The sequence below is a fragment of the Empidonax traillii genome, unplaced genomic scaffold (genome assembly GCF_003031625.1).
Source record: "Empidonax traillii isolate 1590-97213 ecotype Southwest subspecies unplaced genomic scaffold, ASM303162v1 scaffold434:size946695, whole genome shotgun sequence".
NCBI classification, from domain to species: Eukaryota; Metazoa; Chordata; class Aves; order Passeriformes; family Tyrannidae; genus Empidonax; species Empidonax traillii.
Genome location: NW_020955627.1, coordinates 406,791 through 432,852, shown reverse-complemented (window position 1 = coordinate 432,852; position 26,062 = coordinate 406,791). Strand labels below are relative to the sequence as shown.

The 26,062-nt window shown below is 42.0% G+C and overlaps 1 protein-coding gene across 1 annotated transcript in view; it reads left to right on the top strand.

The window, feature by feature from the left end:
* TMTC1 (transmembrane and tetratricopeptide repeat containing 1) overlaps positions 1-26,062 on the top strand; it is a 150,426-nt gene that overhangs the window by 80,768 nt on the left and 43,596 nt on the right. The window contains exons 9-10 of the mRNA XM_027894618.1: positions 8,445-8,566; positions 22,752-22,916. Coding sequence (XP_027750419.1) covers positions 8,445-8,566; positions 22,752-22,916 — 287 coding nt within the window. The remainder of the gene's footprint in view (positions 1-8,444; positions 8,567-22,751; positions 22,917-26,062) is intronic.

The following is a 26,062-nucleotide window of genomic DNA, read 5'->3' as shown; positions in this document are numbered from 1 at the left end:
CAGTTTGCTCATGTCTGAGGAGGCAGTGCTACTTACGTTTTACATCAAATTAAAAAATGTGTCTAGTGTCCTCTAGGGTATACCTTTTCAAAGAACACACTTTGCGGCTGTGTGTGATGTGGCTACATATGGCACAGGAAGTTGTGCTGGTTTTCAGGTTACATTTATTAAATGCGACACGAGATACATATTATCTTGATCTTTCCTATTCTACAGTTGGTCTTAATTTTTACTTCAGGTCTAAATTTAAAGGTAATGCTGCCTCTTTAAATTTCCCTGCGTAGTGCTTCTTAGCCAAGACAAGGCATTTTATACCAAATTATGACTACTTTAATTCGTGCTGTAATTGGCATCATATTGCCATTTATACGGTGGATTATATGTATGAATATCATCTGAGTATATTCTTCAGTCACTTGAAGGCTAAATTTCTTAGCTGACAATGTTCAATTCCATCAAGGAGAGGAATTCATTTGTATCTGCTCTTTGTGTGCATGTTTCTGTTGTTTTTGCTAGCACTCACTATGTGTATTCTGTCATGCTATTTAGTTTACCCTGCACTCTTGAGACCTTTGTCTCGTTTCCCAGGTTGGCATTTCATTAATAAATCACAGCTTATGGACCTTTCTGGGGAACAATTGCCTTTTATAATATTCTACAGTAGTACCAGCATAGTTAGAAAGTATGCCTAGCATAATTTATATGCTACAACACTTCCAGAACAATACCTGCTTCAAAGGCACAGCAAGGTGAATAAGGCTATTTATTGATGGAGTCTATCTGACGAGCTGGAAACCACAGTCATTTTCATAAAAGGTCCATTTAAAATAAATCCTGCTTTCATTTTCCTGAGGGCCACTCGAATTCCTTCCACAGAGAGAGAGAAGGTCAGGACTGATGTTCTTAATCCTTAGCAGTGAGTTTTTTCTATGCTGCTTCTGTTGTTAATATTTGCTGCGGGGAGAGAGTAATAAGCCAGAAAGACTCTCTTTAGTGAAAGCTGGAGGAAGGGGAGGAGCCCCTTGTGGGCACCCCGAGTGCCTCTCTGGCTGCATTTCTGCTCTGTCGACTGCTGCAAACAGATCAGCTGCATGCAGGTCCCTGGTGGGGCTAGAAGAAACAGGAAAGCCTTCCCAGGGTGCTTGTTGTGCCAGCTGACAGACTCAGGTGAAAGTAAAAAACCTTCCTTAGTATGTGTGTGACTGCTGTTCTGGATTAAAAATGCAAACACAAGAACTATCAAAACACCTTGCTCTTTTTCTCAGAGGATGTTTGAAACAACAGGTTTTGAGTGTGAGTAATTATAACCATAGCTGTAGTAGTTCTGATTTGGCTCACCGTGAGTATATTCAGCATCTCACCAAACAGGCTCTTAATACCTGCAGGAGTTTTTCACTCTAGGAAGGTCATTTTCACAGGGGCAGGTAGTTCTGCCATTTTCAGTATATTAACACTGAAATACTCTTTTTATTCTACCATTTTCTTCTTCTGATTTAATATTTCAGGGCCCACTCAGAGCTGAAAGGTTTGGAGTGGCACAGTAATAGGGGTGAGTAGGAGAGGGTAGGTGAAATGAGGACCAAGAAATTTACAGCTGGGGGAGGTAATGATGCTCATCATGGCTATTTGGCCTTAGTAAAACATTAGGGTGCCAAGCTATTGTGGTATTTTTGTTAGAATCCTCTTGTTCCTGGTTCTCTTCTTAAGAGCAAACTCACCATGAACAGAGTTGCTTTTCCAAAGATCATTCTTTCATGTACTGCAAGCAGTGCCTTAAATTTTGCCTGGTTTGTTTTGTTTTCCCAACTTGGTGAAGCAGCCTGCAGTCATGGAATGAAAGGGAAGAGGGAAAAACTACCACAAGGTCAAAAGCATTATTCAAATTCCTGTAGCCATTTGTTGATTTTTCCTATTTCCTTTTGGGATGTTACACTTCTCTTTCAAAGGTGTGTATGCTCCTTCATTTTGCTCAAATTGGCTTGTCAAGTGGAATTAGAGGTTGCAGAGATTAAGGATTGGGAAAATGAGCTTATATCTTCAGGGAGTTTTAGAAATCTGGGTTAAAAAGACCATAAACACACAGCTGAATGGATGGGTAGCTGACATCTATAGGGGAAAAGAAAATAAAAGGTATCAAAATTTTACTATAAGACAGTAAAGTAAAAAGTGAAATATTGTGGAATATACTTCCATGCCCTGCTGTTGGTTATGGGAGTGGGAAACGACTATTTTCTCCTTTTAATCTGTAGTTGAAAGACTGATTTCCAGAGCTGTTGAGCATCCACGGTTCCCATTGATGTAAAGTTTTTAGGCACTTCCCAGCACTTCTGAAAAAAAAAAAACGAACTGTTTTACTTAGTGGTATAGACCAGGACTTGATTCCTTCTGGAAATGAAAGATCTTGTTAGGGTGGTCTGAGATATGTGCTGAGGATTCCTCTTCAGGTAATCCTGGCTTAGGAAGCCCATGCTACTTTCAAGGGTTTTATATTCAGATCCTGACTGGTGTGTGTTTGCCTGTACACCAGTTCCTGAGCAGGTGATGCAGCTGGTGAATTGGAAAGTAGTTTTTGTTGTTGCCAAATACTTGAAATAGTATCAGGGTGTCAGGTAGTTAAAAAACAAACAGAAGTGATGGTCAGAATAGTGTTGGAGATCTCCATGGCTCTGGACTATCTGTGAAGTATAAAATGTGCTTAATTTTAGTCAGTATAACTGTGAGTGATTTCTGTCAAAACTATATGATCACCAAGGAAAATTGAGTTATTTTAGGAAGTCAGTGAGTTGATAAGCCTGGCATTCAAGCAGCTGGTGCTACTGAAGATGCTGATTTTTTAATTTTTTTAAATGAGATGAAAGAATAAAACTGATAAATTGTAGTGATTACAGAATTTGTGGCTCTATTTGTAGGAGCAAGCTGATTAAACCAGATGTCTGAGCCAGATTTGAAGCTGGGAAGTTACCTTTGCCTTACCAAATGTTTGAGTTTTTCAGACCATCTGTTGACACCTGACTTTTGGCATCATTCACTTAGAAATAGTGGCACAGGCAGCAGAGTGAAACAGCCACAGCTCCACAGTGCCCACCTGTTTGGTCGCAGAAGATAAAGATGTCTCTTCCTGATTTCTGCTGGTGATCCAAAGGAGACCATGCTGATGGTACATGGAGGATGGTACAGCTGTGCCATGACCAGTGAGGTGGGACTTGGGAGCTTTACTTCCTGTGAAGAAACAAATCCCTGGAGTTGATTCCTGACTAGCTTATGCTTTCTTTTTATCATCTTATGCACGAATGCAGAGTGAATTTGACGTGCTTCTACACCATTCTTTTTATCTTTATTACCATATATGTGGAAAGTGCAAGAGTAGATGTTTGCAGATCCTGACCTCTTGCCAGGTGAGATGCTGCCAGTGGTTTGACGCAGGCTGGTGAGGAGTCATGTTGCCAAGCTACTTGTGGCTTCACAAGAGGGTGGTACAGCAGGAATACATGAATTAGGTTTGTGTGCTCTCTGCACTAAGGACTTGCACAAATGGATTTTAGGAATAAACTGAAGAAATGTCATGTGGTCTACAGACCGCCATGTAGCTTCTTTGAATCTCTGTGTCTCTTTTGATGGATAATGCATTTACCTCCTAGGCCTGCAAGCATTTGAAAATGAGGAATAGCAATCATTGCTTTTATACAGCCATGCACTCCCAACTTTCCTGGATGCCAGTTTTTCTGTGCAGGCGGTCAGATGTTCCAAGCACAACATCTCTCTGGCTGCAATGGGCCATCCAGAGCTCACTGCCAGAGGGTGATTGATGCTTCTGGTAGGAAGGAAGTCTTTACTCCATGGAGCTGTTGGTTCTAAATGGTGGAGAGGTGACACTTGCCTCATTCTCAAAATAAACCGTTAGAGGAAGAAATTAAACCCATTTGATTGCTACCTTCCCATCAAACAGGCAAGCATGTATAAACACTTTTGGAAACACTCAGAGGTAGAACAGAATGGAATTTGCTTGGGTTTGTTTGTCCAGCTGCTTTCTTCCCTGAGGTGCAACTTAGTCCAGCCAGAAGGAATGCTGTCCTCACGACTCCGCTCTCCAATGCCTCGGCCCTTGGAGGTGCCAGGGGATGTGAACATCAATCCTGTCATCACAGTCTGGCACCTCAGACAACGCTTTCTCAAGGGAAAAAGTAAGGAATTTACAGTGGGCTTATGCAGGTCCATAGTTAGGACATATGTGTTGAAGTCATCTGTGCACCTCCTGCACTTGTACTTTGAGGGCTCTGACTTGTAGAAGACTTGTGATTTAGCAGTAGTCAGCAAATACTTATTTATGGTTCAGGAATATGTCTTCTATGTAATATGGAAGGACCTCTTTCAGTTGTGAAATCAAGAGTTTCTTCCTTTTCCCCCAAGTTGCCAAGGAAGCAATTTTTGAGATTTATTGCTGTGTTGATGATGTTTGACCTTGGAGTGATTCTTTGATATTTTGTTTGAGATACTGTGGAGAAGTAGTGTTCTTTACTTGGGAGAAGTAGTGTTCCTTAGTCCTTTCATAAGTCTATGAAAAATAAGTTAAACCCCTCTTTTTTTATTGATTTTTGGTTTGGTTTGTTGTTGGGGTTTTTTTTGTTACAGCATAGTGAAGGTTTAATTGTAACGAGTTAGACGTGAATTTGAAAACTCCTCCCTCCCACCAAGCTATTTACTATAAGAAATGCTATTTTGATTTGAAGTCAGATTGTCTTTAACAGGAGGAATCATTCTAAGGTTAATTCACAGGTGTTTGTTGATTCATTTTTTTCCCTCCCAGAGAGAAACCTCTCTGACAGAAAGATGTTTTGTATTTCCAAAAGAAAGCACTTCCTTTAAGATGAAAGGAATTGTCTCTTTGCAAAAGGAATGAAGTGATCTGTAATTTCTAGTCCTAGCTTTTTTTATTCGAAGGAAAAAGGAAGACAAACGAAATTGCCTGTTACTCTTTAAAAACTTTTACCAGTGCTCTGGGTACCCAAAAGATGCTAATTCTGACACCTTTAACTCAGCTGTTTCAGGTGGGCTCATATGACCAAAGTAGTTAACCCAAATATATGGTCCCAATATTTATTTTATTTCTTTGCCTGGAAAATGTAACAGTCCACATACAGGTTGAGGCTGTTTTGTTTAAAAGACACGTGAAAGGCATCTCCTATGGCTTGTGTTGAATGGGAGATCCTGCTGCCTCTGTTTCTGCAGCCCTACGGTAACAGTCCCTGAGGTTCTTGTGCCATTCTGTTGTGCTTACTTACTTATTTATAAATCTGTCAGTCCCTTCAGGGAAAAGGGGAATAGAAGGGGAATCCTTAGTAAATTTTGTTGGGAAAAGGGATAAAGGAGAATATGGTATCTCATGACTTGTGCTGTTAGCTTTTAGCTGTCTGCAGTTATCACCTGTGGTACATACAATCCTTTCAACACATTGTGGTTGCATTTTGGTCCTGAGCTGCCCAGGGTTGGCAGATGTTAGCCCTTACTGGAAAGGCAGGGACAGATAGCTCTGCTGTGCCCTGGCAAGGCTGGCTAGAAGAATATGCAGCTCTCGAGTCAGTAGAAAGTGTTTAGGGAAGTGAGAGAGAAGATCTTTCCATGAACAGGGGAGCTTTCTCCTCCAGCATGAATTCGGAACTATGGGCAGCCAGTCATTTAGAAATTGCCTGAGCCAGAGGCTGCATCCAGACTGTCTTGCTAATGGCCACAGAGGAGTTTCAGATGCCCACCAACCACACCTATTTGTCCTGCCCTGCCTGGAGCCTCTCCCCAGCCTCTCCTCCCAGGCAGGACCCAGCCACAGGGCCAAGATGTCATACATGAATTTCTGGACAAGTTTTGGAGACATTTATGTCTGGGCAGAGGAGAGAAGCTGAGGTGCTGAGCTCTGAGATGACCACAGCAGCTTGACCTGCTGGCTCACAGGCAGGACCACGCGTAGCACAAAACCAGCTGCAGCCTGGGCTTCGAGGACCGGCTCTTCACAAAAGCCTCTGCCTCAGTGGAATGCTTTAGAAAGGCCACTGCCAGTTATTTTTTGTTTCAGAAATCAGTGGCACCAAGGAGGGTTCTGCTGCTTTGTAAGGCTGGTTTGTGAAGTGCTGGTCTGCTGTCTCTGAGCCCTGCCCAAGGGACAGAGCTGGCAGTCCTCAATGGCATTAACTCAGAGCTGTGACTTGTTGTGCAGACAAAAAGGGCATGCAGTACCATTTTCTCCTTCAGCTGAGCTAATTCCCACATTTTCCTCTTTTCCATTTGATGTACAAGTTTTGTCTTTCTCTAGCATTCAGTTTCCTTTGCTTATCTAGAATGTTGCAGCCTTGAGTAACACCATGTCCTTCCTAGAGATGTTTGACTAGAGGTTGTTTTCCCAATTATTGATTTAATGAACAACAACTGGAGAAATATTTGGTAACTAGTTTGTTTGAAAGCAAGTGCATATCTTTGTGGCAGAGAACATTTTGTGCATTAGCAGTGTGCTCCCTTTGGCCCAACATACTTTCTTGTGCCTCCGGGTCTTTGTTGCTAAATCCCTGGGATAAGAGTGGTGGCACAAAATGGGTGCCATAATTAAGTTAGACGAGGTGGGAAGGGAGTGTCCAATGGGAGGAGAAAATGGAGTATGTTTCTGGAACTGGATGGGAGGGAATTTGAAGGTGAGCTAAGGACTGATAATTTGCTTCAGAGTTGGGAAATAATTTTTAATCCCTTTTTTTTTTTTTTTTTTTTCCCCAGTTCAATTTCTATTGTAATTGCAAGCCAAAATGAACATTACTGGGCACCTCTGCTCATCAGCTTTATGGATTGGCGTCAGCTTCAGCTCTGAGAACAATATATTTTAGGTGCTCTTGCAACTGCATGTAGACACTAGTAACTGTGATTCCAAGACACTGAAAAAGTGGATAATAGAAGCACCATAGATAGCTGTGGTGCTGTTTAAAGCACATACTGATAAAGAAGTATGGAGACATCAATTCTACTCCTCTCTCTGTCTCATCTTTCCTCTTTGAGACAGAGGAAACTAGTGAACTTCTTTGTGATCCTAGGGTTTGGCTCCTCTAAAGCAACATCAGAGCCTTCTGACTTGTACCTGTGCATTTGGTACCCATAGAAAATGTTTGTTGTCTTTCCCATAGAATAGAATGAATATATTTTGATAGTAAGGCTTCTGAATTTCAGCCACTGTTTAGATCAGTGGTAAATGGTGTTGCAGTCTGTAGCTTTGCAAAAGCAAGACAGGTTGTACTGCTTGGCCTGGCATTCATTGATTGGGCTTCCTTTCTCTGCTCAAAAATCTTGTTCGGTGATCCTAAATTTAGCTCCCTCCAGCAGAGAAGTCAATTTGCTCTCCAAAGTTGAGAAATCACCCACGACAATTAGAAAGTGCTGCAACCATTAAGTGATCCTGGTTGCATCTGTTTCTAAGCGTGATGAAGCTTCTTCATTGGGTGGCTGATGAGGAGCGCTATCACGGGGCATGAAAGCACAGATGTGTGCCTGAGTGATTGAGCGAGCCTAAAGCTACACTTCTGTTAGCCTGATGTCGTTCTTTGATATCATCAGAAAAAAACAAGAGCCATTTCCCTCTCTTGGAGTGGAGCTAAATCTGAAACTCAACTCGCCCGAGGAGATTTGGGTCTCTCCGTGGCAGGATCAGTGGCTGTTGCTGATCGCAGCATCCCGAGACACTTTTGTTGGCCCCACAGATCACAGTTGTTTTGAATTGCATGTGGTAATTTGATTTCTCCTCAAAGAGTGAACTAACATTAAAGTGAGCAGAAGTAAAGGGCTTTTACTGAGCTCAAGTGAAAAACATTATTTTAGCATACAGCGTGTCTCAGATTTCTGACTCTGTGTGAGTATGGAGACCTTGTGTGCAAAAGTATCATTTCAAGGTTAGCTATTTCCTTGAAAGGGATAAAATAACTGCATTAATGTGTCATTTGGGGCTAGTTTTCTTTACACAAAATGTGACTGATTGAACAGTTTTTTCTCTGCTATAAACATTTAGGATTGAACACAGCACTCTGTGTGTATGTGATATGCATTTGTGTATTTACATACAGTCACACTGCCATAGACATGATAATGTATACATTTACACTGTTCTATACTTATATATTACCATTATGGGTTATATCTTAAATACTAGCTGTGCCATGCATATGGGAGAGCTGACCTTGGAAAAGATACCAAGGGTAATAATAGACACTGTGGGTAGTGTTTGTGCACTTTCTGGGCATATTAAATGCACAAACAGTGCATAAATATCAAAGAACAGTGTCTTGGAATAATTTCTTCTAAATGCAAAACATATCAAACATTTAAGTTGCCTTTTTTATGACTTTCAAAAGGAAAGGGGAAAGTTAGTGGTGGATTAAGTGGATTTTTTTAGTTGATTCTTGTTTCATTTTGTATTATTGCAGAAACTGGAACACAAAGAAGTTTTGGTTGGCTTGTTGTTCCTGGTTTTCCCATTCATCCCAGCCAGCAACCTCTTCTTCAGGGTGGGATTTGTTGTGGCAGAGCGAGTCCTTTACATGCCAAGGTAACTATTGCAATTGAGTTTGTTTCTGATGAGACCACTATCTCATTTTCTAAAAGCAGGCATGATTGCTTCTTCGCTTTTAAATACTTCAAATATCACACTGCTAGTTAGTGTGTTCTCTGCCTTTTAGTTTTGGTGTGATAGCATGAGAGATTTTACAGTCGGCTGAGAGCAGATTGCTTGGCAGGAGCAAAGCTACCCAAAATCCCTTCTCTTTCTTTTTTTCCTTTTTTTTTTTTTTAACCATGGTTTTTTTGGTGTGCTTGTCACAGCTCAATACAGAGATGAGGTCTTGCGGATTGTCCTCCAAGACTCTCTTTCTTCGTAGCATTATCAAATTAAAGTGTTCAGTGTCTTTACTTAAGGACAGAAGCTGAAAGTTAACCTGTGATATTGTTATTGGGATGTTGTTCAGCTTTCCCATTACATAAGTTGGTCAGGACGCTGTTGCTATCTTAAAAGGCTGCTGGCTACAGTTGTGGAATATGAGCATGAGCTCCTACCTGTAAGCTATTGACTGTACATCTAAGAGTGGAGGACTTGCAGCTGTTGAACAGGGTGAGGAAAATCCAACCATGTCTCTATTCTTTGGCCAGTGCCCTGAAATTTCCCTGAGCTTTCAGCCTCTAACAATTCCACAGTCTGGGTGCTTCCAGTTGCATTTACTCAAGGACAACTTTGAGGTGTTACTTCTAACATCTCCACAGTATCCAGACCAGAGGCTGCAGTGGCAGTCAGAGGCCGTTCATCCAAGATGCACCGGACCATTGCAAATTTCACAGAAACACAGGCTGGTTGAGGTCGGAAAGGACCTCAGGATCTGGTACAAATCCCATGTGCAAGCAGAGCCAGTTGCCTGGGACCATGTACAAACAGCTTTGAGTATGTCCAAAAAGGGAGATTCCACAGGCTCTCTGAGCAACTTGTGCTATTGTAGTTTGTTCCTTCCATGAGCATAAATGGATTCTGCATCTTGGATGCTGCAACTCAGAAAGCCAGCTTCTACCCTTGGATGCAGAGGGTCAACATCTGTTCTATCTAATGGGAACTGCCAATTGTGGAGCTGTTGACAAAATACAACTCCCCCATTTCACTCTGGATTACTTTGTGACAACTGAAACAAAAGTTTTACTCCACAAAATTTTTAAATTGTATTCCTCAGAAATTGTGGATCCAAACATACTAAGAAAAATGCTTATAGAAAGTCTTTTGCAAAACTGAATATATTCTGGTTGTCATTTGTGTAAGTACTACCACAAAAGGGCTGCTCACTGGTGTAAAACTCAGGCTGTATAGGAGATATTACATATATTACAAACTTCTTATGCAGTTAGGCTGTATCCCTGTGCCTCTGTATACTGACATGCTTTTCAGGTCAAATCCTGCTGACTTTGTTCCCATCACTAGCCCTGCCTTTGTTTGCTGAAAGTATACCTGAAAGTATAGTGAGTGAAAGTTGTCCCTCTGAGTTACTTTGCAAATGATACCCTCAAACTAATGGATCTTTGCATCATTTCAAATTTACTTGGAAAGCAGATTGCTTTAAATTCATGTAACAGAAAATGAGGAAACACATGAAAGCGCAAGGCTATTAAGGAAACAGTCAGCTGAGCACAGGGCTGTGTTGAGTGGTTGTATTTCTGAATCTCAAAAGAACAACTGCGGAAAATACTTCAGCTGTCAGCAGTTCCTTGTCCTCCTCCAGATGAGACTGCTGATATAATGAGAGGAGGGGCAATGAAGAAGAAAAAGGGATATGTTTGCACAGAGAAAATTAATCAGCATTAACATGTGTGCATATAGTTTGTATAATGCTTTTCATCTCCCTGAGGGCTTTGCAAATATATGACCTACAAAGTAGGTAATTGATAGTTACTACTCTTTTTTTTTTCTTTTTTTTTCCCCAATTAGGAAAACTGAGGCAGGAGGATTAAATGATTACTCTGGAGTAAGTCTGTGTCAGAGGGCCTGAATCTGATACTTTGCTCAGATCACTCCTCTCTGGCTTTGCAATATTTGGTTTTTGCTTTTAGCCCAGGCTGGCAGGTACCTGGCATGAAAAGGGAAGGCAAACTCTGGCAGTGGATGGGAAAGGTGGGCAGTTTCCAGGCAAAGGATCTGGAGAGAGCTGAGCATCTCTTTCATCCTCCGGGTGCAAAATGGCATGAGGGGTGAGGGGGACTTCATGGCTATGGCAGTGCAAAAATAATGTGATTTTGTTTCGTTTCATTTTTCCCCTTGGGAACATGGCAGTTTAGCAACGATGGCTTTGGGAAGCGCTTGCGTTCTTTATTTAGAACAACCTTTAGCAGTTTGCTCATATTACATCTTGAAAAGGAGTTTTCCTATCCTTTGCCGTTCTTTCTCTAAAGCTCATCAAATCAGAGGTTGTCATTCAGCTTTATTTACACGAAAGTCCTCAGTCAGATGGAGAGGACTCCGTGATTTATGTTTTTGGGCTTATGCTGGAAGGTGCTTTTCTATCTCTCTTTCAAGTAATAGCCGTTTATTAATATTTATGGATGTGACACTTGGGTATTATGGATGTGACAGTTGTCTATGCGTGTCACAGCCTTAAGTCCTAGTTCAGTGTTGTTCAGTAGTTACCTGGGGGAAATGTCAATCATTTTCTTTTCAATAAAAGGTAAGTAAAGACACAAGAATTTATGTAAAAGATATTGTAAATAGAAAGAAGCCTTTTACTTGATGTGTAATTATATGTCTGGGTCTTGTCTTCTGGGGATTGATGGGTATTTGGAACAATTCCTCTTCTGTATGCTGCCCTGCCTCGGGGGATAGGCATATAAGCTGTGCCAACATGGTTCAATGTTTTCTTTAATTGGATTTAGCTAAACAGGAATATTTGGAGAAGATATTTCTTGTATTTATTTTTCATTTGAGGGTTACAAGCACTTACTTGTTTAAATCAGGAATTTTTAATAATAGTATTACTTTAGCCTGAAAAAATAAATTGGAAAATAGTTTGTTGTCTTTTAACTGTAAAATTTTGTTGTTGTTTTTTTGCCCGTCAGAGGGGAAAACTTTTTTTCAGGAGGGCAAGGGGTGTGAAATGCTTGCCTTGGGAGTAGTGGACAGGATACAGCTCTCTAGGCCAAAGTTTTTCAGAGAGGCTGGATCAGTGAAAGTCTTAAACTAGAGGTTTTCCCCTCTTCAAAATGTCGATGTTCACTCCGCTCAGAATACCACAGGCAGCCTGTTTGAAAATACAGAACAACTGTGCATCCAGTTATTCTGAGTTGTGAGTAATTTGTCTGTACTTACACAGGAACACCAGCTCTTCCTCTGTGTATCCCTGCACTGTGCAGAAACGGGAGAGGCAGTGCAAACTCTTGGGCTATCTGGGAGCTGCCTCCCTCCTGATGTACCAACAGAGCCAAGCTTGCTCTCACCTCGTGGGATCACACCTTGCCTACCACAGCAATTTCTATGTTTTCTTCATCTTTCAATGCTAGCCTGATAGCAGTCGCTCCTGGCTGAGCTGCTGTATCATAGCTGGACAACTTAAACTGTTTTCACAACCCCAAATGAACCAACAAATCAACCAAAACATTGCTACATGGGTTATTTCCAATTTGCTGAAAGGACTAGGCAATCCACTGGTACCTGCACCATTTTTATGGCAACTCGTTTGTGGTGGATAATGCAGTGAGTGGGTTGCAGAGTGCACAGTTACTCTCTCCTAGCACAGGCTGTCATTTTTTTTACCAGCTCCTCACTATATCAAGAGTTGATGTTGCAACCCTACTTGTCAATACTAGAAGGTGAGATCACTGCTATATACAGGATGGCATTTGCTTCACCATCTATCTCAAAATCTGCAAGGAAACCAGTGTCCAGAAAAAAAGCACACTTGTGTTTCTCAGGAACTTAACACATCATGTTAAAGCTTTCCCCACACCATAGCAAAGCGGGGACCATATGAATTTTTGCCTTTACATAGAGCATGTTTTTAATTCTTTGTGCTAATGCATTTTTGCCAATTAGTGTAATTCTATACATTATTACCTTTTGTGACTGGAGATTTAAAAAAGAATCTGGTAGGTAGTGGAATTGTCTGTAACTTTTATGAACCCTGTAATTCCTGAGCAGAAGTCCCCATTGCTTACAAGGCAGACAGTTGAGGATGGGACTTACTGCTGCTTCTTGTTGCTGGGAGCATGTTGTGTTCTCCATATTATCTTCCTTTTCTTAAAGACCAGCTGTGCAATGGAGTGGTGATGTATTTTCAGTTTCCTTTGCTGCTCTTTCTGAGTGGCTTTCTCTTTGCCAGTCTCTACTGTTATTTGAAGCTACAAGTTCACCAGGAGCTGAATTTCTGCTTGCCTTTTAGAATTCCTTCAGTATTAGATCAGATCCTGTAAGGGATCATCTGATTTAGAGAAGAAGCTTCTCTTTTCAACTGGAGTCAAATACTGACCCCAGCAAAGTCAGCAATGAAAGTCCCATTGGTTCCCTGGAGCCTTTTATCTTCTCCCTGATCCCAATTCAGCAACATAATTAAGCTTTTTGCCAGTTTTCAATTTAAGTCCACAATTCATTTGGGATTTGTATATGGAATGTAAGCTACACCTGTTCCATTTACTTAAACATGATTTCATCTCTGTTGCTGCTGTTCTTGCAAGGGCCATGGAGCAGCTGAAGTTCAAAAGAAGCAGACTGGATTATATCCCCTGTAATTCAGCTGTGGACCTGAGGGCACTGGGAGTGAAAGGGTGGGCATTATGTGATGGAGATGGGCCAGGCCCCAGCCCCACCTGAGTCCCTCTTTACTTTGAGGGGATACCTGTCCCTGCCCCAGGGTGTCAATTTGAGCAGCAGTCTGGAAAATGGCTCGTGGCTGGAGGTGAGGTGGTCAGAACTTCAGCTGAAACAAGTGATCCTGGTTCTGCTTCCCCATCTATGAAACGGGGGTAATAACTCCACTCTGCCCTTCAGAAGAGGGCAGAGAGAGTTCTCATTAATTAATGAGAAATAACTCCTTGTAGGAAGGCTAAATGCTCTGAGCAGCTACCTTGCAGATGCATATACAAACTTTGCTTCTAGTTTTGGAAGGCTGTCCCAATCCCTATTGAACACTTCAAGGAGAAATCACGGCAGCCATCCCTTGTTAATGCAGGCAAGAAATGCTGAGATGCTAGTGCCATATATTTTGGCAAAGGGTAGTAAAGTTGTAGGAATAATTACTGAATTTACTCTGCAAAGCTGAAAAATATTAGCTCATGGCACATTGGGTCTAGACTGCGGTATTGTGTTATTTTAACTAAATTTAAAACATGCTTTTGAGAAATGTGTTGCCTTTTGGACAGGTACAATCGATTCAGGGGAAGGCTAAATTTGTGTGGAGTTATGGACATTAGTGGCTATACTGGAAAGATTTCTGGTTTTGTTGTGATAGATTAAGTTAAAGGAAAACCTTCAAATTCATTTATTCTGCTATTGAAAATTATACAGATAGCTAAAGATATTGATTTTAAAAATAATAAATTAAGTTAATGTCGTCTTGTAGAAGTATTCTACTTGGTCATGTTGATTAAAAGAGGAGTTCTTATTACAAGGGCCTTAAGAAGATGCCTTGTGAAATTAAATAGAAAATACTCTTACATGGAGTTTCTGGAGATTGGCAATGGAATTGAATGGGAAATTATGTCCCTACAACAGAATTCCAGAAGTTATTACGGAATTTAAATTAAAACTGTAGCACATAGACCCTTCCCCACTAAAGCATATAAGATCTAGGGAAATTTCTGTGGAATTCCCATTGCATTGTATAGGATTTTACATTGATAAAATGTTTTCTTTCCTTAATTCATATAATAATGAAAAACCTCAAGGTTTCTGTATTACCTGTAAATATTTCAGATAGAAATCTGTTGGAAGTGAAACCTTGAACTCAAAGAGTCTGATGAAGGGGGCTTGTTCATCACGTGACTTTTTGGAAGGAAAGGAAGGAAAATGTGTCCAAATGTTGAATAGCCATTCAGGGGTTAGTGGAATCATTAATTTCTAGTCCATATTTTCTCTCTAATAAGGAAAAGAAGAGTTCCTGCATTTCCTCTAATTACATCACGTTCTGCCTATAGGACCACATTGCTTGTGGAGGTAAATCATTTTGATGACTTAGCCCATCATGTCTAAGTGTCTTTAATACAGGCCCACATAGCTTTTAATTTAGAGCCAATGACAAAGTCTTAACACTAACTCATAAGGTACCTTTCCAAATTAGATGTATTCTGCCAGTGCTTATGGTTCTCTCTGTCTTTGTATTATAACCTGCAGACTATTCCAGGAAAAGCCTGATTAATTGCAGTGAAAATTTGACATTCTATTCAGCAGACTCAGTAGTAAGTTAAGTACGCTGCCAGTTCCTTGGTGTCACACTGATAATTCTGAGCTGTAAGGCTGTTTTTTTTCCAATGGGATTTTTTTTTGCATATTAAATATCATACCTTGATAGTGTTCTTTAAGTTTTTTAAAATCTCTAGTAACCAAGAAAAAGTTTATCAATTCCATTTCATCATTACCAAGAGACAGGCAGTTTAAACAATGCTTTTCCCATTGTCCCCAAACTCAGTACCAGCAAATGCTGCTAGTTGTCTGCACGTGACAGAGACACATCCTGCATCCTCTTTGCCTTTGGACATTTAGTCTGAAACATGACTGTTAAAACAGGGTTTTCATTGGTAGTACTATCTGACTGAGAAAGTTTGGGTACAGCATTTTCCCATGAAAAATACAACATTTTAGCTAACCCAAAACTTTTTGCCAAGGTTTGCTGACTATAATGAAACTTTAGATAAAAAGTTGGAAACAAAAAGACTTCTCCAAGCCAAGATGGAGTTTACAGTCAAAAGGAGATGAACAGCAGAAATGGACAGTTGGGTAGAGTGGCCCAGAATTGCCTCTTCAGGGGGGACACGCATGCTCATCTGAGAGTTGGGACATCAGGCTTTATCTACCACACATCAGCATTCCTTCAGGACTGTTGGTGCTGATCTACACCCTGCTGGACCATTCCGTGGTGGCAGTTTAATCTAGACATGATCTAGGCCCACGCTTGCACTCGTGTCCAATTAGCCAGCCTGAAACTTAGGCTAGCCTTGTAACCAGCTGTGAGGGAAAGTCTTGATCCAGCAGTGAGCTTGGTAGTGCAGGGTAAACTTCTTAAAATCTCTGGAAAACATTTGCACCTGTGGATTGTGGTTATTTCAGATCAGCACACGGGCTTTCACAGCTGGGGAATTTTGTGGACCCCAAGCTCAAAACTCTCCACATGCACCCACTTCACCCCCAGCTCTGGGCCTCTCCTGGCACAGTGTTTTGAACCTAGGTGATCCAAGTTGCAGGGAGTGCACCAGCTTCTAAGTTTCTGGCTTTTGTGGGTGACTCAGGAAATGTTTTTGTTTGTTGAAAGGTTGGGCTTTATGATCTCGGAGGTCTTTTCCAACTTTAATGATTCTATGATTTTATGACTCAAGTGCAAGCTAGCATGCTCATACAAATACGCTCTTTTTCCAGATGGAAACATTTTTTTTTTTTTTTTTAAGTGCAGATTTTATCCTGGCCCAAACAGCTCCAGCCTTGAAAAACTTGACATTTTTCATAAAACAGCATCTTTTTTATTCTGCCAGCACAGCTCATCACTGGAGCTGCATGCCTGAGAGTGCTTTTTGGGGCAGAAAGAACCACCCTGGCCATGCTTATTTTTGCCAGCTCTCCTTTCCACATCTGACTGCTGTGGTGAGGCAGGAGCAGCCTACAGGGCATGCCAAGCATGCTTTTTGCAATCAATTACTCTCCATTAGAGAAGTGTGAGCAGAGCCGATGAGTTTAACAGGGATGAACTGGCTTTTCCCCTGCAGCCACAGCCCTGCCTGCAAGCTGCATTTCAGCTGACTTTGGCTCTTCCTCTCAGTGTGTTTCCTCTGCTCAGGCTGCAGAGCTGGAATGGCTGGGACTAGGAGCACATAAAATGTGTTGTGCCAGGTAATATATGTGTGGGACTGGAGCTAGGAAGCTTGTGGGGAACTATAAAACTGAGAGAATCAAATGTTTGCATTCAGCATTTGAACCTGGCAGCAGACAGAATCTTTCTCAAGGCTGCGCTCTCTGTTCTCTAAAGGGCAGCAGCAGGGTATGCATTTAGGCACGAACACAAGGGTTAAACTTGCTTCAGAGAAGCTTCAAAGTGAGGGTTGGTTTTTATGAAGGGAAAGGGAATCATCTAAAATAAGTGCTGGAAATCAAGAAGGAGTTTTGCAGCCCAGAAAGAGTCTCCAGGGTGAAATGTCGAAGCCAAGTGCATTTTCTGGTCTCAGTATAATTTTGAGATAATCCCTTTTGTTGCATTAGCAGCCCCTGAACAGGGCAGTGTTTCTTCCATGCTTTGACAGGCTGCTTAGAGGCAACTCTTTTCCAAACTGATAGGTATGCATGTATGCACCTGAATTCTTCTCTGGGCTGAGCTCTGGGATCTGCAGTAACTGCTTTGATGAGATAGTGGATGTACTCAGAGTTTACATGTGTGTAGTTGAGATTAAATCAGTTTTAAATAAACCACAAACAACTACTTCACAAGTTTTGATATCCGCAAAATTACCATTAAGAAGTATAAGGAAGGCATGTTTTTCTCCCACCTTTTTCAACTCCTGAGCTTACAGCCCTACCTGGGTGAGTTAGAAAAGGCTGGAGCTGCACCACTGGTTTCCAGGCCTATTCCCTCAGAACTGCAGCTCTCAGCCTGCTCTGCCCATGCAGTCCTCCACAGAGTGGAAACCTGCACTTGGAAAATACAGTAGAATGCCTGACTAGAACATGGTTCTTCAGGAGCTTTCTGCAGCAGTGGGTCTCCAAGCAATTTCTGGAGGAGGTAAAATGGTTTCTGATGCAGGCAGATTGCTGTAGTAGAACATCCTGATAGTCTTGGGCTGTAGCATTAGCAACACATGTCTTTAATTAGACGCCATCACCAAGAGCCAAATGCAGTGAGAACTGTTCCTGACTTATACTAAAAAGTGAGAGAAATGTGATCCGTAGAATGAAAGCAAAACTGTGTGTAAGCATAGTCGGTAACAGCCTTGCCTTGGGAAAGGAGCCATAATGGCCAAAGGAAAGGTTGAATTTGTAATCTAATTACCCAAGAAGTGTTTGCAAATATTAAGTATCTGCTGTTTTGGCTCTAGTTTTAATTGGCTGATACATGTAGAGCCCCATGGAAAATGGGGTCTGTGTGCCACCTCATTCCCGTCTGCTTGTGCCTCCTATCACTTTGCGTCTTTGCAGGTGGAACAATATTAACCTAAAGAAATTACAGACAAAAATCTGTCATTGCACGGCTCCCTGTGTGCAGTCTGCCAAAAAACACACATCAGTGGCACAGAGGGTTTCCCTGCCTGGTGCATCCCTGCCCTCATCATCCCTGCAATTCAGGGCATGCCTAACGTACCACTTTAGTACCTCAGGAGCCTGAAACATGAGGAAGCATGAAATCACTGGCCTGCTGGCCCATTTACACAGCTTTCCTGCTGCATCACTGAATTTCTGAAGTCACAAATTCTCCCATAATAAGTGTGCTCATTGTGAGCCCACAGAAAAAAATATTATCACGTTAACCTGCTGAGCTGTTCCTCAGGTCCTGTGTTGCAGGACCCTGGGGAGCAAGCTTGCATGGACTTTTCACAGTGGGGAACAGTTGCTGTAGCAGGTTGCTGCTTATCGATGGAAGGAAAAAAAGAAAGGAAAAAAAAAGCTTAGCACTTTTACAGTAATCCAGTGGAAAATGGACTTGAAAAAAAGAATAGTGGGTTGGGGATTTTGCTTGTTTCCCATTGTTTAGGTCTACAAGGTATTTCAGAAAAGTGCTTGCATGACAATGCCAAGACAAAAGCCCTTCTGGAGAAATGGTTCCCTCCCTAGGAAATGCTAGAGTTAAGTGAAAAACCAAACAAACCCTAAACCCACAACTTTGCAGCCTCAATATATATGCAGATAGCTACTGAGATGTCTGGAATGTAGTACTTAAGGGTCAGTTTTTCAAGTGGCAAACAGGTCTTTGATGAAAGGTCCTTTTGAGACATTTTCATGTTTTCCTGTAAATGTGTACAAGTAAAACTGGTTTCCTGGTGAGCCAATGGTAAGGTTTGAGATGGGGTTGACTCCCAATCACTCTGACAAAAAAAAGAAGGTGACGTGGTATTTGAAATGTTCTTTGTGTTTGTGGGTGATGGCAGGGTCACGGCAGAATTGACCACATAGGAAACGTTACCTGGCAAGTTTCCTTCATGAACTAATTGCAGCCTCACCTATATGGCCCTTTCCACCAGGGTACCACGGCTTGGGCTGCTGCTGACTTGCTGAGATTCAGAGCATCTTCCAAAGGGCTTCTCTGAAGCCTGATGAGGTCGAGATCAAGGGAGGTGGGATGAACTTGCATCTGGGGGGAAGAGTGTTGGGGGGGTGGGGCTCTCCGGGAATGGTCAGGGCACGTTGTTGCTGCAGCACCTCCATCTTCACAAGCTCAGTGCTTCACTGGTTCAGAACTACATGGTCTCTCTACTAAACCTAATTTCTGTACTGAGACTGCTGAGTCGAGTGCGAAACAAGTGTGTTGTAAGGTATGAGGGATTACATGGTTTTGGAACTAGGAAACAATAGTAATATAATTACGGGGTATTCTTTTGACAGATGCTATAATACATGGGTGTGGACCTTTGTTTTGTTTAGAGCAGACCATGAGATCTGGAGGAGAAGTCTAGATCTGCCCTGATTTCATCATAGCTATTTGGCCTTAAGGTAGAAATGTAAAAAGAGATGCAAAAATTACTAAGGATAATGGCTTTGGGGATATTGCTGGGGATTGTTTTGCAAACTATTTGTGGCATGGAATCACAAATGCACATTCTTTCCTGGCAGCAAAGGACATGTGAGTGCTTTCTCTGGTTCTGGAACTCCTTGGCCTACAAAAGACCACAGTCAGGAATGTAACATCTGCCCTCAGCCAGGGGATGGGCTTGAACTGACCATGTCATTAAAAAAGGCATACAAAAAGATGGGGCTCCACTTGACATCTGCACTGAAAGGTCCTAACACGGGTGTGTACTCCCCACCCTTTCCTTGATGATCTGTGGCAGGAAATGGTCTGAAGTTTTAAGCCAAATTCACCAGGTTCTGAAAATAAAAATATTCACCCAGTTCATGCTGTCTGATTCTTCCCCTTCTTTTCGGCTCCCCTGCACTTTACAGTGCAGACACATTGACTGTAGGACAGTTAGACTCTAATTGTGGCACAATTCAGTCCTGACTCAGTCCTAACGTTTCCAAAATTATCTCTCTCATACTGAATTGTAAATCATGCCTCAACCTTGCCCTTTAACCTTACAAGTGGCAGCTTTGTGGATTGATATGCTGGTACTTCATGAGCTAGGCAGCCAGCGATTTGGGAACCCATTCTCCTCTGTTAATGGACTTACTGCTGAACCGTATAGTCTTGTTGCAGTTGCTGAGTGTGGAGCCTGCTTTTGGGTTACTTACCTGTTTATCTGTTGGAGAGTCCTGTGCACTCTGTTGAGCAAGATATCTTGGTTTCCATGGGATACTCCCTGTGCTGTGGGTAGAGTCCTGGACTGGTGCTTCACTGCCGTGTTTGCCAGTCCCCTGTCAGCAGAGCAAATCACTTTATTGCCATGTTTCACGTTCCCGTTCTGTAAGAGGAAAATTGCAGCAGACCTCCCTTACAGAGTGCTTTAGGAGGCACTCTCTGAGAAGTGCTGTGTGGAGCTGGGTGGGCACTGCTATGTACCTGCACTGTGTCACTACCAGTGAAACTGGGATGGGAGCTGCCCTCTGAGCTGAACTTTACTTCTCCCCACCACCTCTCTGTTACTGTTGTGGCAATGCACTGCAGATGTTAGAGAACAACCCCTGGAAGCAGCACCTTTCCCGGTGGCTGTGTAAGGTGTAATGTGATGCTGGCTGTGCCTCAGACAAGCAGACTGAGGACTGCTGCTAAGGCAGAAATTCCCAACAGCTGGGACAGGATTTGACATAAATACCAAGACATTGACGTTTGCATTTTTTGTTTTCTGGGCGCGTTCATGATTCTGTAGAAAGGACCTGTTCTTGGATCTGTGAAGGTGTAGGGAAATTACTTTGAAAACGGCCTTGTGCTAAAGCAATCAAATAATATTTATGTCAGATAATTAATTCCAAGGGAAGGATAAAATTGCAGAAAGGCAAAATAACAGAGTGAAATCCCGTCTGCAGGCTTTTGAGACGGTTTTTTTTGTTGGAAAGGGGGGATTATTACAGAGATTACCTTTTCAGAGGTTTTAAAGTAGGGTTCAATAGGTGTAAAGGCTGGAATGTTTGGCACCAGCATCTCTGTAGCTCTAAATGCTTACAGTTAATGTAGGTGCAATAAACATATATGTGCAAAGGAGTTAATGGAACAAAACCGTGCAAGTGACACAGAAATGTGTTGCAGTGAAGTGCAAGCGTACTTAAGTGAAGAAAATACATAGATAACCACTTCTGGAAAATAAGAGAACTCAACAATGAAGGAGTTTTGAATGATCACCAGATCTAATGTTGTCTCTGGATTTGCCCCCTATGTCTATACTTCTCTCAGTGTTCTATGAGGCACCTGTACTGAGGCAGCAACAACACTGGTGTATCACAGTACATACTACAGAGGCACTTTTTTCCTCAGTGAAAGGAAGAATTCTGGTCCCTCTCCATCCTTAGGAAGACTAAGCAATAGCAATGTGTCCAGCTCTCCTAGAGGGCAGAAAAACTATGCTAAGAAGCAGGCCCACAGCTCCTCGAATACAGAACATTTTTCTCATTTCCATATCGGCTTTCACCATATCGTGTGCTTCCTTGCAAGGTCACCTCTGATGGGGGAATTGTGTTCTTAGTTTTTCTTACCTCGTAGCAGTCTCACAGGGAAATTGCTCGGATGTTTAGGTACAGACCAGGAAAGCCTGTGGATCTCTGGCTGGAGTGTGGGTGGGTGTAATTATCTCTCTGCCTCCTGCCTTCGCCTTCTTCTACTTCTTGAACTACTTCATTCAAGTGTAGGATTCAACTGTCCTGGCTTGGGGAGGGGTATTCTTTTGTCCCTATATATTGATCCTCCCCAAGTATTATTCCAGAACCTTCTGGTCCCTTTTTTTCATCAGGGGGAGCTCCCTGGACTAAGATAGGTTTTAAATTTAACACTAAATCAGATGCTAAGTAACATGAAGAGTTGTAGATAAGGTAATGAAATTTGTTGAGCAAAAGAAATTGACATTCCTTTAAAAAAAATGCCAAGTAGAATTAGTGGCTTACTAAGTTCGACAACCGAAAGCACTGGATTTCCAAGTCAGAGGGGCATCACTGGAAGAATTAACATAACCCTTGAATTAAGGTAAATAATTATGGAATTTATTTAAAATTATACAGGAATAAGACTTCAGTCCAAATGTGGTTTGTAAAAATACTTCTGTAGTTGTTCCCAGAGAGCCACAAAAGGGGCTGGGGGCTGGAGAAGACCCCTATGTTGGTTCATGGAAGGGCAGTAAGGAAGGCCATCTCAGCTGTTCTGGGCTGGGCACTAGAAAGGATGGGCTTGCCCTCATGTAGAAGGGCAAGGCCCAGATGGGCTCTTGCCTTTCGATGTGGTCTCTGTCACCCGCTTCTGCTGTGGCGTTGACTGCAGCACTTCCTCCCCTGCCTCGGCTTTGCAATTTGTAAACTGGAATTAAAAGCTGCCACCACTGGGATTGTTTAGAGACTTCCCTCTGTTAAAATGCTTTTCATTTCCACGCTGCTCCAGTAGTGCTGAGTATTACTGTTATTACATGATGCTTTCTTAGCTTGCTGTTGACAAAAGCAGCTGCCTTCTGCGGGCTGGTGTAAGCTGCCATTATGCTGGGTGGTATTATGTACGCTACTGTACTTCTGGCATCCGGGTCTATCATTTAGATTAATTTGGAAATTGTGTAGTGACTTGAGGAAATCTGCTGTTGAATTGAAGTTTGTTAGCCCAGAAAATATCATTAGTCCAAACCCCCCTGTAACTGTGTAATAAATGCGAAACTGAATGTTCTTGCATATAAACCGGATTCCTGAAATTTAAATTTTGGTACATTTTCCCTTTCTTTTTTTTTTTTCTTTTTCTTCCCAGTATGGGTTACTGCATCCTTTTTGTCCACGGTCTAAAAAAGCTGTCTACATGGTTAAATAAATGGAGAATTACTGTTCTGACCCTCTTTACTTTACTGCTGCTGCTCTTCTCCTGGAAGACGGTGAAACAGAACGAAATCTGGCTGTCACGAGAATCCCTTTTCAGGTATGAGTGACCACGGGAGAATACTCATATTTCTGTTTAAAATAAGTTTGTTACATGGACTAGTTTTCTTTAGCACAAGTCTTGCTACTGATGCATCAATATAATTAATATTTTTATTATCATAAGATAACACCTACTTTCTGGTTTTTGGTAACTGTACAAAAATTGGTGTCAGCACTTCATACGCTTATGCACAAACTTTGGTTCTGACAATCACATTTTTGAGACATGCTGTTTTTAAATAATTTGATTCTGTAGATTTAACAATAGTGCGACACTTGCCTTTTTAAAGACATAGCAAAAGTTTGTTGCAACCCTCCAGAATGCCATAGTAACGCTACTGAATATATTGAATTTTCTATAGCAATGTTCTAATGACAAAAATGAAATGCCATGAAGTGCTGAACCTAATGTACCATATTTCATTTTGTTTGATTACTCTTTGCCAAACAGCTCTCTTTACAACCTCATTTATGTATTTTCTTGCACTGAAACAGACTGTTTCATTTTGTGTTTTGCTGGAAAATGTATTGCATTTGCCTCCAGCTGCTTTCAGCAGTTGTCTAATTGTGAAGTAATTGCAGAAACACAGGTGATCTGCACATGGGTTGCTTAGCTTTATTTCCTAACTTATCGGCCAGAGCAAAGTTTAATTTATGCAGCAGTGAACGCATGAAATTTTTTTAATGTGTAACCTTTGGTCTTCAGGAAATACTACTGAAGTCATTGGAGTTCTGTAAGTGGGACTTTTTAAAAAAAATCTGGAATAGAGGTTTCTTCTCTCTGCCACGATTCACTGCCTGTCTCCCTGAAACATTGTTTGCTGTTCAAACAGCAGCCATGGTGACCGACCTGGCCTCACGCAGCAATCCACGTGAGACGCACTTCCAGTCCAAACCTTCCGGCTAGCAATGGCCACTTGGAGGAAAGTAGGATGATTTCCAAGTTGGACAACCCTCTTCCTGAAAGGGAGGCGGGAATATGACAGTTCCATGTGCTGACTTGCAGGCATTGTATGGTATTGTGTGTTGCATACAGTTGTGGTCACCCATGTTTAAGAACGATGAGGTCAAACTGGAGCAGATGGCAGGAGGACATTTCTTCCTGCTAAGGAGCACTCTTGGGATGATATGGGGTGCCAGAGGCTCTGTCGTAGAAGACAAGATTTTGTCTGCTTAGTTGGGCACAAATGGATTTCTGTCCTTCCTACTTCCATTCGAAGCAGGGTGACCATCCAGAGCCAGCTCAAATTCAAAGCCATGCCAGCGCTGCAGTGCAGCACTGAGCTGGAGCTAACACACCTTGCCTCAAGGGGGGGATTTGGAGTAGCTCAGTGGCTTGGGTTGAGCTGGCTCACTCTTCAGCTCAGGTCTTTTGGGGACACTTGCTGGAGAGAGATCTGCCCTGGTCTTTTGAGAAGACAACGAAATTCTAGCTGTGTTCCTGCTGGGTCACCTTGTATTGTGGCTTGCCCCTGAGAGCAATCAGCACCAGCTGCTGAGAAAAGCAATGTAAGAACAGAGCCAGCAACAATGATGCCTCTCTCCAGTTCTTTCCCAGCTTGCAGTAATCTGCAGTTTAAAGACTTCCTGAGTCAGGAGTTACTTGCTATTTTTGCTTTTAACAGGCACTGATGGACTTTTCTTCCATAATGTCTCTGACTGCTTTTTCAAATCTATTTATAGTTTTGGCTTCTACAGCATCCTGTGCACTGGGCTCTGTCATTAAATTACACAGTGTGCACACTAAGATTTCCCTTTTGTGTGCTGTGAGCCTTCCGCCTGATTATCTGGTTTGTTGTCCCCTAGTTCTGGTGTGTCGTCTGAATGAGTGGTAACTATCAGCTTGTCACTTAGGATAAAGGCACTTCCATGCCTTCAACCCCCATGTCCTCACCCAAGGCTGTCTCCTTTTCATGCTAGAATCTGCTGGGTTTGAACTCTCCTCACGTAGAAGTTGTGCATTTCTGATCCCTCTTGTCAGTCTTCACTGGATACTTTCAAACTCTGGTCCATCCTTTTGAGAAGAAGACCAGAATATCCTTTCAAGAGATACGTGCAGCACAGAAATATGGGAATGTTTTCTTGTTTGTATTCTCTTCTCCTACTAATTTCTGACCTTGTACTTGCCTTTTGTGACCTCTCCTAAGCAGTGGGTGATAATTTCACAGCACTGTCCGTACAAACCCCCAAGACACCTATTGTGATTGGAAACATTTGATTTATAGACATCAGCCTTTGTACACATTCACTGCTCCTTGTGTCTATACCAGAATTGCATTTCATGTGCCCAACCTTCAGTACTGTGGGATCCTTCTGCGACAAAGTGTAGTTAGCTTTAATTCCTGCAGTGTGATTCATATTGGTGTCACCAGCAAACATGATGCCTCCCTATTTGCTCCCTTTTCAAGATCTTTGTAAACATGAGAAGCAGCTGAGATGCCATCGCTTGTCTCTGGGGAGCCCTGCTTGCGGTCTTCTCCAGCTGTAAAAACTGTTCTCATCCTCTTTCGTTGCTGTCTTCCAATTAGATATTGATTCATGAGAGGACCTTCCCTCCTACTCTATGATGCCTTGAAGAAATTGGAAGTCTTCAGTGAGCGATGTTATGAAAAAAAACCCTCTTTGAACATTTAAATGCACAATGTTGATGTTTGGGATTTTGATTGCCTTGGGATATATTTAAAAATTCATAAAAGCTTTCCATAGTTTCAGTACCATGTACCTCTTGAATCTGTCAAAGAACAACAGATCTGTCCAACAAATTTCTTTCTACAATACACAAGGCTAATTCTTCCCTGTTGGACTGTAGTTACCCAGAAGTTTGTTAAAACTAGGCTCAATTATGTTTTTTCCCAAATGACCTAGAGTAGAAATCAGATTTGCTGGTCTGTTTTCCCCCAAGAATCCCTTCCCTGGAGCCAAATGAGATTGTGTTCATCACCTTCCTTTCCTCTAGTGCCAGTCTTGTTTAAATTATAGGCTACCTACCGCAGCTAGTAGCTCCATGCTTGATTTCCTTTGGATGCATACTGCCAGGCCCAATGGATTTATAACTGTTCTTGGTGTTGATTTGTTTAAAAGCCTCTTTTACTGCAGCCTCAGTTAGAGACAGTCTTGGTCCTATGAGGAAAGGCTCCTGTGTGG